Source organism: Schistocerca cancellata, chromosome 2, assembly GCF_023864275.1.
Source record: "Schistocerca cancellata isolate TAMUIC-IGC-003103 chromosome 2, iqSchCanc2.1, whole genome shotgun sequence".
Classification (NCBI taxonomy): domain Eukaryota; kingdom Metazoa; phylum Arthropoda; class Insecta; order Orthoptera; family Acrididae; genus Schistocerca; species Schistocerca cancellata.
Window position 1 is genome coordinate 604,772,304 of NC_064627.1, and position 18,545 is coordinate 604,790,848.

At 36.6% G+C, this 18,545-nt stretch overlaps 1 protein-coding gene across 1 annotated transcript in view; it reads right to left on the minus strand.

Annotated features, from left to right (window-relative positions):
• The window catches only part of LOC126162255 (uncharacterized), a 50,540-nt gene extending 38,764 nt beyond the window's left edge, over positions 1-11,776 (minus strand). The window contains exon 1 of the mRNA XM_049918646.1: positions 11,398-11,776. Within this exon, the coding sequence (XP_049774603.1) occupies positions 11,398-11,546 (149 nt within the window). The 5' untranslated portion in view covers positions 11,547-11,776. The remainder of the gene's footprint in view (positions 1-11,397) is intronic.
• Between the last annotated feature and the right edge of the window lie 6,769 nt (positions 11,777-18,545).

Sequence of the window (18,545 nt, forward strand, 5' to 3'; positions counted from 1 at the left end):
GATGTGGTATTTCAGTTACAGGAGTAACCCATCCAAATCCAGCAAATTTCACATGCTGCAGGTATGCACATTACTATTCTTCTCAAATTGTGAGGGATTATTTATGATGAACTTCATTAGTGAATATATGTATTCTGATGGTGCAGTTAAAATACTTCACTTCTTGAAGAGATACATACATTATGTCTGTGAGTGAACACTATGTATTATTCCCCTGCTCACTTTTGTGCAATCAGTACTTTCTTTCTAAGTGATTAGTTACCCCAAAAATTCTTCCGCACAATGCTACTGTGTGGAAATATGCTAAATATGTCAAGATGGTGTTGTTTCCAACATAAGTAACTGTATGAAACTCAAGAGTAGCTGAACTTCATTTTTTCAAAAGCTCAGTAATATGAGTCTTCCAGTTAAAGTTGTCCTCAGTACGAGCCAAAAATTTAGAGCATTCTACCCTGCTTACTGACTCGTACTCGTGTGCTAGATTAATTGTTTTGTACGACTATTTTTTTTGTACAGAACTGAGTAAAGTGTTTTTTCTTTTCTTTCTTTTTTCCCTCCGAAATCTAGGGATAGTCTGTTATTAGAGAACAACTTAAAAATTCTTTTGAAAATATTGTTTACAACTCTTCTGCTGCTTTCTCTCTAGTGGTATTCACTATAACACTAGTACCATCTGCACTAATTTTCTTGTTGGATATTAAGTGGAAGGTCAATCACATGTATAAGGAATAGGTGTGACCCAAAATTTGGATTTTTCCCCCAGTCACTAAAATTTTCTACCTTTCTGACATTGTCTGAATTTTTCAGCATAACTTTTTGGATTCCGTTTGTTAAGTACGATTCAAATAACCTGTGTGTAAAGCCATCAATTCCGTAAAACATGAACTTTTGTAGGAGAGTATCATGATCTACACAATCAAACACCTCAGAAAGAGCAGAATAAATACCAATTGGAAATATACTATTACTTAAGGCTTGTACCATTTGATGAGTGAATGCATAAATAGCATTCTCACTTGAGCAAGGTGAGGGGAGAAGAATCTGACAGAGCACTGAAAGACCTGAGTTGAAACAAGTCAACAGGAACAGATGACATTCCACCAGAAGTAATCACAGCTTTGGGAGAGCCAGCCAGGACAACTATTTTATATGGTTATATTAAAGCATGGTGTTAGTCCAAAAGAGTAGACAACACACAGAATCTATAGCCGCGAAACATTATATGTAAATTAAAGGGGGATCACTGCATTCAGCTGCAACGAGATATTAAGAGGAATCAGCGGTGATGAGAAAAAATGTGTATCGGACCAGGATTCGAACCCCAGATATCTCACTTACTAGGCAGGTGCGGAAACCACTGTGCCATCCAGGACACGGCATTATCACAACTACATGGAATATATGGTGTGCAAGATGTATGAGAAAGTCTGAATACTAAGATTTCAAGAAGAATGTAATAGTTCCAGTTTCAAAGAAATCAATTACGGACAGGTGTAAAAATTATCAAACTATCAGTTGCAAATACTAACACGAATTCTTTATAGAAGAAGGGAAAATTGGTAGAAACCAACCCTGCAAAAGATCACTTTGGTTTCCAGAGAATTGCATGAACATGTGAGGAAAGACTGACGCCACGACGTATCTTAGAAGGCAGGCTAAGGAAAGGCATACCTATGTTTACAGCTTTTGTAGAATTAGAGAAAGTTTTTGTCAACATTGACTGAGATACTCTTTTTCAAATTCTGTAGGTAGCCAGGAGGAAAATACAGGGAGCAAAAGACTCTCCACAACTTCTACAGGAAACAGATGGGAGTTATAAAGAGTCAAGGGGCATGAAAGGAAAGCAGTGGTTGACAAGGCAGTAGATACGGTTGTGGCCTACCCCCAATATTATTCAATCTGTACACTGAGCAAAGATACAAAAACTTGAGTGTGCTGATGACAGTAATTCTGTCTGAGATGCAAAAGGATTTGGAAGACCAATTGAATGGAACGGGCAGTGTCTTGAAAGGAGGATATAAGCTAAACATCAACAAAAGCAAAACAAGGATAATGGAATGCAGTCAAACTAAATCTAGTGGTGCTTGCTATTTGGGCAACAAAATAACTGACGATTGCCAAAGCAGAAAAGATACAAAATGTACATTGGCAACAGTAAGAAAAACATTTATGAAGAGAAATTTGTTAAGAATTGAATGTAGACTTCATTAATGCTGTAGGAAAGTTCTTGTAGTATGTTCATACTTTAGGACTAAAGGACATCACTAATAGAAAAGTAGAAGCATTGAATTGTCCATAGGCATTCACCAAAGAAGGAAAACTTGCCAGCTTTTGGAGATGTCCTTTGAACACACACACACACACACACACACACACACACACACACACACACACACACACAAAATGAGTGGCACAAGGTGTTTGTCTGGAGTGTAGGAAGTGAGACATGGGATGATAAATAGTTTAGAAAATAGGAGAAAATAAGCTTTTGAATTGTTGAATTGTGGTGCTACAGAAGAATGCTGAAAATTAAATGAGAAGACCTTGTAACTAATGAGGCGGTACTTAACAGAATTGGGGAAACAAGAAATTTGTGGCGCAACTTGACTGATGACTGAAAGAAGGAAGGTCGATAGGACACATTCTGTGGCATGAGTGAGTTAATATTCAGTGTGTTTATTAGTCAACCACGATATTATTGCACCTGAAAGTGAGCGTTATTTGGCTAGATTATCATGAGTCAACACGTAATTGAGGTTGACAGTATATGCACAACTGACCTGAAAGCATTGACAGTGTGATGTGTTTTCCTTAAGCATTGCTGTACTTTATTACTGTAATACCACTACGCGTTTCTGAAAGTGACCAATTGCAATAGTGAGTTGTAAGTATTATATGATGACTTCTAAAGAAGCTCAAACGGTTACACCACCATTTGTGTGACTCGGGTTGAAAAATAAAATTATCTTGTTTCTAAGAATGCAAGCAGTTTATTCACTCCTGTTTAACTGATAGTGCTGGCTTCTGTAACTCTCAACGGACAAAGCTAGTAACAGATGCCACTTGAATGCTTACTATGCTTCACGCCAGATTAGTTTACCTTTGAGATGGCCATTTAAAACTAATTTACTAACACACTGAATTTTATGAAGTTAAGCTCCAAGCGAACTCAAAATGCTGTCAAACTTTTCACACATTTCATCACATCAAGCTGAATCTGTGATAGAAACCAATTTGTACAGAGTTCCACATAACATACTATGTGCAACTGAACCCACTTGAGTGAATTTTTGTAGCTGTTCACCAGGATTTCATTAATCATTCCAATGCTTTTCCCCCCTTGAATGTGATATTTCCTATTTGAAAGTAGATTCCAGCATTATCTTTGCTGATACTCAAATGGCTTCATGATGATAAATTCTCGATTTATGTCATAATTGCACACCAGAACAACTCAACAGCAGTTCTCTTTTCCCACCAGAAAAGGATCTAACAATCTATATATAGCCTTCACTTGTAATTACAGGTAAGCAAATGACAACTTGCAGCAGCGAAGTTATCAAAACAGTACTTTAAAATGTCATCTTCACTTTCTAAAACAATAGAGTTTTTACAGCAACAATACAAAACAACATCTGTAAAACTAAAATTTGACTAAATTTTAGTAACAGTTAATTACTTTTTTCTTCTGCAAGACGATAAAAAAATGAAAAATTACACACTAAGCCAAATGCTATCCATACTCTACAGACCAATGTGAAGTGTACTGCACTGCAGAGGGTGCCAAGTATTAGTATTTTGTCCCACTCAATTAGTGTCTGGAGTGTAGAAAGAATGAATGTTTAAATCTCTCGGTGTGGTAATTAATCTAATCTTGTCTTGTCTTGGAGGCGCTCTGGAAGAACAGCATAGGAGTTAGTAGTATATTCCTAGAATAGTCAATTTTTATTTTTGAAATTTTGTAACTAGACTTTTGCAGGGCAATTGGTAACATCTTCAAACCATAATGATTTATGTTACATAAACTTACCAAACCTATCTTGAAAATCAACACTAAATATTCTATGGCTACTCTCGCACTAAAGTGCAAGCCACAGACGTGGGAGAATGGTGTGTCACACGGTACAATGCCCCTTGCTACTGTGCATCATCCCATAACCTACCTCCTCCCATATACACGATGACTATACTGTCCAAGATTCTTGTGGATGACCCCCCCCCCCCCCCCCCTTAAACCAATCAATCTTGTGGATGACAAACTGAAATTGAGACTAGCAAGGCAAATGTGGGAGAGGCTAAATTCGTTTTTGAATGTTCTGTTACAAAGGAAAATAGAGTATAATTCTTGCACCATTGCAAATATGAGAATCTCAGAACATATTCTTTGCTCAAATATAATGATGTATCTCAAACAGAATGACCTCCTCCATGCCACCCCATGTGGATTCTGTAAACATTGGTCACACAAAACCCAACTTGCCCTTTTCTCACATGATATGCTCAAAGATTTGAACCACGGCAATATGTCTTTACTTGTATGCCTTTACTTCTGTAAAGCATTTGACACTCTACCAGTCAATGTTTATTAATGAAAGTATGATCAAAAGAGGCATCAAAAGAAATCTGTGACTGTTGAGGATTTCTTGGTAGAGAGGACACGGCATGTTCCTTTGATGGAGAATCACTGATAGATTCAGACCTGCCCAGAGAAGTGTACTGAGGCCCTAGCCATTCTTGTTGTGTGTTAATGACCTGGCAACAATATTAACAGCAACCTCATGCTTTTGGCAGATGAGTTACATGAAAAAAGCTGCATAAATATTCAGGCAGCTCATGATAAGATTACAAAGTGGTGCAAATATTGACACATGCTTTAAATGTTCAGAAATGTAAAATTGTGCATTTCAGTGACCCACTACTGGAAATATTCAACCCATACAAATACCTGTCTGGGACACATCAAATAGATCTCACAGGAGTAACTCCAGGTAAAATGACCTTAGTGTCCAATCTTTACCACCCTTGCACTGGAAAAAATTTGTGCAGAAGGGACCTGCATGATTGTCTGCCAAATTTCAACCTTATATGTAATTTGGTCTAAGTCTTAGAGCTGTTTTCACAAGGGCCACTTTCTCCACAACTAGATGCATTTGAAACAAATTCACAAGCTTGGTAAACCTTTGTCCTGAGCTGATAGAGCTAGGATCCCATGACATGGTATCCTGATACAACATTTTGTTCGGAAAAAACAGAATGCACTGCTCATAGCACAATCTCTCTCTAAACTTGCAGAAAAATTTTCCCATGACAAATCTTCCCTAAATTTTAACAAGGAATAAACAGCAAGTATAAGACTTCAGTTGTCAGTGCTCTGTCTGTCTGCCTGTCAGAAAACTAGCAAGTCAAACTTTTCTGAAAATGTGTTCACTGGGTTAGTCATCTGTAAAGCACAAAAAATTGCCTATATTTGACTACATGTATCTTAAAATTGACACCTTTGATGGTGTGATCGTTGACACCACAGTCCTCCTCTTCTTCCTCAGATACTCATTTTTGAGAATTTGAAAGTATGGTTAATTGTCGAATGTAGACCCAGTGCGGAATATCAGCGTGTTACAGAATGTTCTAAACACAATCTATTTTAAAATCGTATAAACCAAGGAGAAATTATCTGTATTTCTTGAAGCTTTGCTTACACTAAAATAACTAGCTTTCTTCAGTGAGATGTTGAAATCTAATAGGAGTTTGCAGAAACAAAAACAAGTGATCCAAAAAATACACCCACTACAATCAGGCACAGCAAGTTTAGTTAGTTGCCTGAGATATAAAGAAAGAGAGTTGGGTGTAGCATGTATGCTACATGAGGTCTGTGGAGGGTGGTCGTGGTCCTTGTTGTCAAGGTGGTGGTACTGCAGTGGAGTGAGCACAGAAGGTCAATTGTAGGAACAGAGTTCTTGGAAACTGTAATTCATCTATAAAAGATACTGCATATGGACCATTTGTGCGACCCATTCTGGAGTAGTGCTAGAGAGTTTGTGACCCCCACCAGATCCAGATTAGAGGACATAGCAGCAGTTCAGAGGTGTGCTGTTGGAATTGTTACCAGTAGGTTCAGTCAACATCTGGTGTTACGGAAATGCTCCATGAACTCAAATGGGAGCCCCTGCGCAAAAGGTAAGTGAAAAGGTCTAGAGAACTGGCATTTGTTACAAGCGGCAGGACAATAAGGACCATGAAGACGAGAACAGAAATCTGCTTATGTGAAAGCGTTAAGGTGGTTTTTCCTCCCCGCTCCATTTGCAAGTGGAACAGGAAATGAAATTACTAGCATTGGCACAAAGTATCCTCAACCATGCACCATACAGTGGCTTGCTGAGTGTGGATATAGGTGTAGAAGTAAGGTCAAAATGTGATTCCCCCAATGGTTGGTTACATTCAATCTTCTTAATTTCTTTGATCACCTGTTCTAAGTGATCGAGACATTGTTTCCACTGCATTACTCACTTGTACACCCACCAACTGGTGTATTTTTCTTAATAATTAATTTGTTGCTTTCCATGGCCTTTCATTGTTATTATGACCAATTGTTTGAAATTTCAGTAGTGATATTCCAACAGCTGATTAGTTTGTAATCAGAGCTTGAGAAATATTGTTTCATCAGCTTCAACTAGTTTATTGGCCACATTTTTGTGTTTAACTGAAATGGCACCAAAATAAAAAAAAGTCTTAAGTTATTTTCTTTTTCAACAGTGTAAAATAGTGTATGCACCTGTGGTATTTTGAAGTGTAGTGCAGCATTCAATAAAAGTTACTTGGCCTGCCACAACACTGCGTAATTTAACTTTTGAAGTCCCCCTGCATGAAAAGTGTTCTGCCAGTTTTCTGATATAGCACGATATTGTGGTAAATACGTAGGGATATTTATGTGCTTTAATTGTCAGCTTGTAACTAAATTCCATCAAAGGAGTTCCTGAAAACAAAAAGAATCTGAGAGACCTGATGTAGCATACATGCGAAAAGGCCTAACATCTTGGTGGATCACAATGATTTTTAAAAAAATATTTCTGTCTAGAACAGTGCACTGACAACCAATATAAACTTCTGAGTCACATAATCTAAGCTCAGGAATGAGGAAGATACTTATTTGAAGATACTGTATTCAAACTTGCTCAGAGCTTATCCAATAAAAAAGACAATACCTAACAATTTTATGTTTATGAAAAAATGGCACTTTTGTGTGATTTGCGGAGTACCCATGTAGATAAATGGCAAAAGTGGCATGGAAGCTGCAGTTGCAAAATATATTTTAACAGAATGGGAAAAAAATATCCATAAAAAGAAGCTTGCTGGGAATACAATGCAATAGGACACAGAATTTCTTGAAAATGAAGAATTAATTTAGTATGTAAGGGCAATAATGAATGTTTTCCCACTTGAATACATGGAGAAAAAGTTCAGAAGTAATTGTTACTGTGCAATTTGAAAGAAATGCATTGGTATGGCCACCATGGACCAATGCAAGGATTAATAGCCTTTTCTTTAAACATAAGCAGTATTTTTGCATTACGTGAAATGAAACCAAAATGAAAATAGATGTATCCAACAGACTTAATTGTACGCCTATTCTTTTTCAGTGGGGTCAACGATTAAATCATCAGGTGCCAATTTTAAGATGCATGGTATGTATGGAGCAGAGGACACAACCTATGTCTCACAATAATAAAAACAGAGGACTCTATGTCACTGCTTCGCATTGAAAATCCAAGCTGGTATCCACCTCAAGTGGACTGCCTTAGTAGCATTAAAATTCCATGGAAGATTTGGAAAATTTTCAGTTGGCTACAAGAAAGAGTAGTGCTGGTGAAGACTAACATAAAATTGAGCCCAAAGAGTGGGGATGACATGCTTTGCAATTGCGACAAGTCTAATACACACAGAATTTTCGAGTGTCCTCCTCTACCGATCCAGGATGTGCTACTTTGAAGGACTAGGAGATTAAAATAACTGTGCTGCTGATGTAGTTCAATACTGAAAGAAAATTGTAAAAAGTTGATGACTGTCAAACACAAAAAAGTTAAGAAAGAATGCAAAGTATTTCAGTTAAACTGCACATACAACAAGGGTTCAACTTCCTTACGCAATCTTCGCGCAAGTATCTTCAAAATAGAGTATGGATTGTGGCCAAAGTAAGATACACCACTAGTCAAATTTCTGAAGCAATAACACTCGAAATATTTTACGCTGTCTTCATGCATGCGTCACATTTGATGTCAAACACAGGGTGTCATACGGTTGGTTGCAATCCATGTGTTTAGTGTTCTATGAGATGTCCATATATAAACCTTGCATTGCAAAAGGTGTACAACTGGAGGCATAATATAAGTTGCCATACTCCACTTGCCAACACTGTACCGAAATTGAATAAAGAACTCTGATTTGACTGAATGCACTGATCACTTACATAACACACGGCCTGAAGAGGACACTTCATTTCCAAATGCACAACATAGTTTATCATTTATAATTATGAGAAGTAAGATTAAGATCAGAATATCCTGTGAGCAACATGGACCACAAGCTTAGCTTGGGGAAGGGTGGGGGGAGGGGTAATTTTGTGCCTTAAGAACAATACAAAAACCTTTTGCTGTCAAGGCAGCTACACATGTATCTGCTGAAGATAACAGACATGTATGATCAAGCATCATTTGAACAAAACAAATTGCTTAATGTTTGACTAATTTTCAATTAAGCAAGCTTGTAACAGCGGAGCAACGATATGTGTACCAGTTTTGTGCAGGACTTTACAAGTCAACATAAGTTGTGAGGCAATCTTTGCAGCATCATCATGTTCACAGATACAAAGAAAGTCAATTGTGAATTGTCAGTAGAGTTTAAGTGTTTGAAAATCAGAGATTCTATAGAGCATTAAATCCAAGGCCTACCATGACAAAACAATACTGCATAAAATATGCTTTTACTAGAATATACAGCAACTGACCCAGTTGTAGATATAGATGTATATTATTCCATATGTACAGTTGTGGATTACCAACTACAGCAAGAGGGGAGGGGAAACTGGAGGGTCGCCTTAAGTGTACGGCTAAGACATTTGAAGTAAGCCCACACTAGTACTACAGATGTGTAAAAATATGTATCTATTGTTTTCACATATACTTCCCCTCACAAGAATTTGCAAAGATTCTGTCAGTTCACCCACGAGCACAATGTTAAAAGGGCTTAATGAGTGATACGACGTGAAAATTCACTTATTTGTTCAACCTGAAGTGCACTAATGATGATGATATGTTCCCGACTCCTCATAGGTTACAATGGTAGTAAATTTTTTGTTACAATAACTGGTCTTAACACCACAAACCAAAGTTTCTTTCCCTCTTTTCTTTGAGACACAATTAGCACATTGTAGTCATCCAGGCAAGGCATATTTGAAACATACACAAACACTCTGACATCATGGAGGGAAAAGGGAGTGTTGCACATGTGTGAAGTCTGCAGTTAGTTACTTGGACCGAAAGAGAATGTCCTTAGATACCTCTCTGTAAGTGTTGCACACGTTTTTCTTTCTTTCTTTCTTTTTTTTAATTTGATTTTGCAAATGTTGCTCAGGTATTTTCTTAAATTAGATCAGTACTCTGTTGAATGATTTAGTTGCATTTCCCTGTAATGGACCATAATTGTTGAACAGCAGACAAAAATAGCGTTGATATGTTGAGCTGAAGTGTTCTTGTGATACAATGGAAATTTAAATCCAATTTGGAGGTTCTGGGGACAATGCATAACATAAATATGCACATTTAGCAAACAAACAATTACAGTAAATCAGAAAACTGATCAGCAGCAATGCACTCCCTTCCGAACACTACACCACTGCACAGTCAATAGGTTTTAATGGGAATACATTTCTTGACAGTGCTGAGGATCTCTGGGGCTTAAAGTTGTTCCAACTATTTATTTTTATTGTAAAAGCTGAAGCACTGTGAAAAAGAAAGGCGATTGCAGTATATTGTCTAACTGGGATGTGAGGACGAAATTACTGCACATGTTTATACCAAAGTTGAGTTTCTGCGGCACGTAAATGTTCTGACATGTCCATAAAGTAAACAATTTAACCTTTAGTGGAAAAAGCCTACAGTAAATTTCAACGCAAAGGGCACAAATCTGAACTCTTCGAAGAAAAAAAAAAAAAAAAAAAAAAAAGAAAAAAAAAACTTTGGCTTAAAATTATCCCCTAATTTCCACTGACTAATGTTCCAAGCATCCGATAGCAAAATTTGATTAATTACAGGGGAAAAAGATCGAAAATCTGTACAGATACATGAATTTCCTAACAGAAGTTGTAACGTACATAACCGTTACGATGCAAAATACAAAACAGAAACATAAAAATAAATATTGTTCTGCACATTTCTAAAGAACGTCACATGGCCATAAACGGTCAACCTCTAACAATGACTCCGAAAATGCTAAACATATCGCAACTTCAAGGCGAGAATGTTTGATTACTGCTTTCACTGACAAGAAACTAAAGTCTAAGAAATTAACCATTGACACTAATTTTCACTTAATACTCTTAACAGTAAGCCCTATATAACGTTAGGAACGAAGAATGGCTCTTACCAAACGACAAATTTAGTATTAACTTTGACGATGTTAACTTGCTTTTATTTCGGGATTAGCTGACCTGCAGTAACTAAAAGTAAATGGCACGAATAAAATTATAATTTCGTTGTGACTATTTAAAAGCCATCATCTCTTTCTCTTTCAAGCTCGAAATGTCGCTTGTAAATTAAGGTAATTTAAATTCTCTCTCGGGGCGAACATATTTAATCACGAACACGTTTATAGATGTCCAAAATAGATCTGTTTCTAATTACAATTTCATTTTTACAAATTCTTTGTTCAGTCTCCATTTTGGTTTGATGCATAAACTGTTATCAGGAGGTCAATGTTTAAGACCTTTTTACAATTTGAACGACAAACTACTTTCGGTCTTACAATTTACGATCAAGTACATAATAAATATAAGGGGTTGATACATGTTAATCTACTGGCATTCTAGAAAATTCAGCAGAAAAAGTGATTGTAACTTCAAGGCAAACGTCAGCTCCGCAGTCGACATGACGCTACCAACACCCGACCGCTTAACGTAACTAACACACTGCGTCCTAACAACCCTTTAAGCGAAAATTGGTGATGCACGCCAGTTGACACTGATTCCCACGTGACACGGTTGGCATTTAATGACCGCGCTGAAGATCGAGACGTCCGGAGAGCATTCCTTGATCGAGAGTAGTCTGCTACGTGCAGCGTAATACAAAGCAAGGTTCAATGACATTGTTTCCTAAATATCAGCCAATATTTCTGTAAAATCGTACTCACCAGTTATCCAATTTTATCATCTCTTCAGGTTTTTTGTTTTTACTATCCGCCTTTGCCTTCAAAGCTTCCGGATAGAGCTTCAAAACATGTGCAAACTGATTTGAAGTTCCCTTGGCGAAGAAAGTTGCTGTGTCTTTTACGGAAGCCATTGTGATAACTATAGTACACCAAACGCACGCAAGAGCGCACTACATTTACTATGGCAGCTGCCTTTTTACAAAATTGTTTTAAAATTCGAAACCATGCATCAAGTTGTGTACTCTGAATTAACACGGGCCCCAACAACGGCAGACATGAGGCGCTTCGAACACTTAACTAGCACAGGTTCTAGCCACGCGGCCGATGTCCGCAGCACTGCTTGAACTGCGCGTGCAGTAGAACTGACGCATCCTCAAAGAATTCTGTGATGATTTCGGCTGAAACTTGTAAAATAACCTAAACAATTGCAATAATATACTACTGTTTTATAGTTCATCCGTAAATTATTATATTAAAGGTATGCAAGGTCGGAAACGTAAAAATTAAGTTTTTTAAAAATTTGTGTAAAACGCAGCCTTCGTCATAAAAGCTCAGGCGGTTACGACAGAGAGAGAAAGCCCCGGCCACTCATATTTCTGATGCATCGAATGTGGAATATGAACGCTAAAGGAGGAAAATTAACATAATTCGCCTCATTTATCTATATCCTGACAATTAGAATAAATAATGAACATACTAAAATTACAAGACAAGTTATTCGCTGTCCAAATCGTTTCTGTAAAGTGAATTGTATAAATAATGAGAAAATTAGCGCACAGGGATCTCAATTAAAGGTTGAATTCGTGTACAAGACTAATTTAAATTGAACGTTTATGAGTTACGTATGTATATTAACAAATTTGTTAGTACAACTTGAATAGTTTTCGCATAATTCAGAAATGGAAATAAACTTAATTGTTTTAAAAGAGCCGAAAGAGCTGTTGCCATGAGTATGTTGATAAACCAGTTTGACCCTATGACGAGATTCGTTTGATAATCAAATTCAAGAAAATGATAAATAAACAATCGTAAATACAGACGCTGTTATGTGGAATCCGAAACTTCCCATTAAACATCACAGATTAATAAATGACAAACTAAAGAAATACAGCATGGTATTTCGACCAACGACAAAACAGTTGTTGGCGAATCATTAAGAAACGAAGCGAAAAAGCACCTCCAGTTTGAAGATATCAGTTAAGCATTGAAGCACATTCCTTAGTATTAGACAATTAGTAAGAACTTTACTCTCTTGTTGCTACTTGTAACGCTGGCTATGGTACTTTCATTCTAAACACTGTAAACGTACCGGTACCGTTTTTGGAGAGAGAATCTTGAAATAAAAAAAAAAAAATAAAATAAAATAAAATGGAAAAAACCCTTAGTGTCTCAATTTGTGCTCCCATACCGTACATTTTCATAAAATATAAATCTAAAACCAGGAACGATTTTTAAAAATGAATACCGTTAAGAACTAATATAAAATCTGAGTGAATAAACGTTTTGTGTTTATAAAATTTATAACTATGCCAATCATCGATCTTGTACTTAACACGATCTCTCTCTCTCTCTCTCTCTCTCTCTCTCTTTCTGGTTCAGAGGACCAGTAAATAAATATTCGTTATATATAAGGCCTTAGTGTGTGTGGTACCGCAGAATGGGAAGTAGCTTTCCCTCAGCTGTGCAGATCACAGTGATCCGTACAGTTCAGTTGTAAATAATAATAATTGTGCTCATTTTCTCCTCATTCTATTCCCATACAGAGTATGGGAAGAGCAAAAATTCCTCTGATCACTCTGTAATTAGTGCAGTTTTGTCATTGTGGCCCCTGTGGGAGCAATTCATATGGGAATGTAGTGTCTCCTAGATTACTCACTTAATACTACTTCCTGAAATTTGGTCTGTATCTTCAAAGTATCCCCCAGTTCAGGTAGGCCCACTTCAACATTTCTGTCAACTGGGGTTACTTTGGGCCAGTTTTTCATGTTTTCATTTACACATTAATTAATAAAAACACATAATAAATGGATTTTCAACATCAAAATTGAGTTTTTAACCAATTAAAAAAGTATAAAGCAGTAACCTGTACCAACATTTTTAAATAAATTCTCTTTTTATTTTTTCAATGTTTTTTTTTAATGTTGGAACAAAGTAACCCCTGCCCGGGACTACTCTGGACCTCTCACATATGTTAATACAAATTGAATACAGCTCACTTGTTAGACTATTGTAACCCTTTACACAACAATCAGATAATGAAATGACAATACAAAATAGCAACAAAAAAATTACTTATGTAAATATCTATTAAGAAAACAAAATTTTAGGCTAAATTTTATTTGAAAAATGTGAAAAACCTTTATTTTTGTTCTACAGACTTTTTTTAATGCTAATTTCTTATACCAACTCAAAATCAGCCATCTCAGGAACATTAAAGTGTCCTTGTTTCATGAGCTTAGGAGGGTTGATTTTTTTTTTCTTCATGTCAGTCCACTCATAAACAAGAATATACTTTTTGTCAGGTCACTTCCAGGACTTTTTGGTTTTGCTCATACAGTCTACTGTAGAGCCTAACTCTCCCCCATTATGTAGTTTTGTTATCAAAACCAGATAGTGCTTTCCTTCATACATGACAATAACAGTCGCCTTTTTTCAAGTTATGTTTTAATTATTCTAGGTCAGGTGCCAGTGGTGTTTCCTTGATAGGCTCGATGGTACCTACTTCTTCATCGAATTCTTCAGATTCACTTTCAGTTAAGAAAGGTGTGAGCCATAATCAGAAGCACTCTCATCATGAAAACTGTAAGAACTAGAGTTATCTGGTTCTCTTGCTGGTTCTTGCTTTCTATGACAGGCCTTTTTTTTCAGCTTAGATGTAGAAGCTGATGCACCTTCAAAGTCCATTTCATTTTCGCTTGACTCGTCAGCCAACTTTGAACAAAAACTTTTCCCAGCTGGAACATCCAGCTTCTTACATTTCTGAGTTGCCCTAGCACTTTTTGTCACATTCTTCCTTTTTTCTGCAGGGTGTTGCATGAAACTTTCTCCAATTAGACTTTTCATAGGGCTGTTGAAGTTACCATGTTTAGGCAAGCGCTACAGTACTTTGGTTCATCAAAAGGTATGATATCTGTTTTTTAAAATCCAGATATCATACTTTCCTTCTTCTCTTCATACAAACTATCAACCAGCTGTTTTAGCAGTTTAGGAAATTGATCTTCAGGCAAACCTGTCATTGACTTGATTTTTCTGTCACTGACTTGGTTTTTTCCTTCCGCGAAGTCAATATCTTACACCACTCCCTTTTCATAGAGCCATAGTAGGTGACATCCAGTGGTTGAATGATATGTGTTGAGTTTGGTGGCAGACACACAAACTTTACATTGTTATCCTCACAAGCTTTTACAATTTCTAAGTTGATATGGGAACTTAAGTTGTCCCCAATCACAACCTTGACACCAGGCAGCTTTTTCAACTGAGGAAGTAAGGTGGTCATAAACCAGTCTTTGAGTGTCCTGAATCAAACCACCCACTTTTTGTTCTGTTGTACTTGTGTCCTGCAGGACCACCTTTGGTCCATGCAGACCACAAATGCTCAGACTTATACACCACATAGTGTGGTAAGATCTCCCCACTGCCACTTCCACAAAACATTGAAGAAATACAAGACTTTGTTGACTCCATTATGTGTTCAACGTGGCATTTTACAAATGATCTTGCTTTCTCCAGGATCATCTCGCAGGTTTGTCTCATCATAATTCCATATGTTCTCATCTGGAACATTACTGAGAGCAGTTTGTATGTTGTCAAAATAATCATTGACTACCAATTCATCATTAGCAGCCCTTACTCATTTAATGTTGCTTGCTGTATGTGCTGTTAACTTAGGATGACGTTTTCTAAATGATACTGCCCTATTGGGACATGGAAAGTTGTTTTTAAAACCATTTACTGTATGGCCTTCTTTGTCAAGGTAGCATTTTATGTTTTATCTTAAATCAAGATGAGTAATAGGAAATCCAAATATAGTTAACTTGTCAATATGTGCTTCAAAGGCTTGTCCTTGCTTCTTGATTGAAGATTGTAGGATGGCCATGTTTTTTGGCAGGTAAGCCTACTGGTACCGGTAACCCATAGGTTTTAAGCTTATTTATTATTGTGCTTCTAGGTACATTGTAATACTGACTTGCGCTTCATTGTGTTCTTACTCCACTTTGTATGTCCTTCCAAGGTCTCAGCATTATAATCAGTGTACTTTCTTGAGCCTGGCTTGCTCTTGTAGGTTCTCGTCATTCTGGGTCAGCAACTGGAACAAAAACAACCAAAATAATATTGCACAACAGTAATGTATACAACAATGTTAGTAAAAATATTTTTGTTTTAATTTGGAAGTAAAAAACATGTTTGCAAAACAATGGGACTACTTTAGCTCAAATTAGGCCTGGTAAAAAGTAGCCCCGAAAAACTAGTTTTTAGGTGAAGTTTACAAAAAGTTAAACATGTAATGTTTAAAAAAAAAGGAATAAGGAAAAACAATTATTACACATTTCAAACATTCAGAACTACAATAACAAGATATAAACCACCGACACTCTGCTTCAAAGATGAAAAAGGAAATCTGATCACCAGCGTGGAACAAAATTGCCAACACCTAGCGAACTACTTTGAAACGCTGCTAAGCTGCAAAAGACCTGATGAAACCTTGACATTTGAGAAGCCTAAGAATAAGCTACCAGACTCTGAACCACCTAATAAAGAAGAAATTAAAGAGATCTTGAAAGGATTGAAAAACAATAAAGCATCTGGTAAAGATTCGTTAGTCGCGGAACTACTGAAATACGCAGGAGAAAACTTAATAAATAATTTCGAGGCACTGTTTGAAGAGATTTGGAATACAGAGAAGATTCCGGAGGAATGGAAGACAGCATTGATTCATCCATTACATAAGAAGGGTGCCAAGACAAATGCAAATAACTACAGAGGTATCTCATTGTTATCAGTGGCCTATAAGATCCTATCCAAGGTACTACAAAACAGGATTGAAAATCAGGTAGAGAAAGAACTGGGTGAATATCAGGCTGGGTTTAGAAAAGGAAGATCATGCAGTGAACAGATATTCAGTCTACTCTCCATAATACAACTTCGCGCACGCACATCGAAAAATCTAGTAATTACATTCATAGACTTCAAAAAAGCATATGATTCTATTGATAGACCAACTCTGCTTAACACATTAGAAGAATTTGGGATTGATGATAAAAGCAGAAGTCTAATCCAGGAAACCCTTACGGGAACAAAATCGCAAGTGAAGTTTTTGGGTAGATTGTCACAACCGTTTGTAATTGGAACAGGTGTTAGACAAGGGGATGGGCTCTCCCCACTGTTGTTTAACATTGTCCTTGAAAAAGTGGTCAGGGAATGGAGAAAGAAGATGGCAGAAGCTGGAGTGAAAAATGGGATAACGTTAGGAAGAAATAAAACAAAAATTGAATGTCTGGCATTTGCTGATGACATGGCAATATTGGCAGATGACATCGAAACAGCAAAGATTCAGATAGAAATGCTGCATGAGATCGCTGAGAAGACAGGTCTACAAATATCGTATGAAAAGACAGAACTGATGATACAGGACAAAACAGACCCAACACAGACATTGCAAACTAAATATGGAATAATTAAGAGAGTTCATAAATTTAAGTATCTAGGGGAATGGATTACACCGACAGGGTTACCAAATGTTTCACTACAGGAAAGAGCAATAAAGATGGAAACGGCATACCAGCTATGCCGAAATGTATACAATAAAAAGTCGATCTCCATCAATGCCAAGCTCAGGCACTACAATGCGGTAATAAAACCAGAAAGTTTGTATGCGATTGAATGCATCCCACTGAACAGAAAACGTCTGTTGGAGAAATTGGAAATAAAAGAGAGAAAAATACTGAGAAAGATCTTAGGACCTAAAAAGGATGGACAAGAATATAAATTGCAATCCAATAAAGAGTTATACGAGAAAATTGAAAAACTGACAACATCCTTTAAAAAGAGAAGACTGAGTTTCTATGGGCATGTCAAAAGAATGGCACCAGAAAGAACGGCAAAGAAAATCCTGGAATACATGGAAAGCAGAAAGACACAAATTAACTGGCTGAAAGAAGTAAAAGAAGACATTGCAGAAATGAACATTATACCAGAGACAGTTTACAACAGAATGGAATATAGGAATGCCATCAACAAAATACAGGGATTCAAAGACCGAACGCAATCAAAGAAGACGGGAACAACCTGGTCGCAAGAACGTAAAGAAGCCCACTCAGAAAAAATGAAGAAGTACTGGGAAGAACGCAAGAAAAAGCACAAGAAATGACTGATGCTTAGCGTAGTCCAAAGTTGACTGTAACGAATAATAATAATAATAATAACATTGGTAACAGATTATGAAAGATGATATTTTGACACGTACCTTGTTTTTATCTTGTTACTGAATTCATCCATGATGAAAATTTTGGAGGTAAACAAATCATGCATCAAAACAAAGGTTTACAAAAATTCCAGTGTTGCCAATGGTAAAAATTTTAAATTACCCTGAACTATTTAAATACCCTCAAGTAGGGTATAAAATATATTTTAAACCCAAAAATACCAATATACCTTGTTTTGTTTGTTCAGCACAAAAATTTAAAACTTTTTTTTTTTTTGTGTTGGCCTAAAGTAACCCTACAAGGACCAAAGAAACCCCCAGTTGACAGTACACCTAGTAATTCCTATTTGATTTGGACCCAACACATTTGAGCAAAATTCTAGGATGGGACATGTGAGTATTTCGTAAGCAATCTCTTTTGTGAGCTGATTGCATTTTGCTATGATGCTACTAACAAATCAAAATCTGTTATCTGCTTCACCTATGACAATGCCTATGTGGTCATTCAATTTCATATCACTATAAATTGTTGCACCCAAGTGTTTATATAAGTTAACTGATTGCATTTGTTACTCGTTGATGTTGTAATCACAGGAAACAACTTTGTTTTCATTTTGTGAAATTTACAGTTTTATATTTTTGAACTTTGAAATCTTATTAAGATCAGACTAAATACTGTGCAGCTCTTTTTTTCAAACATTGCTCCATT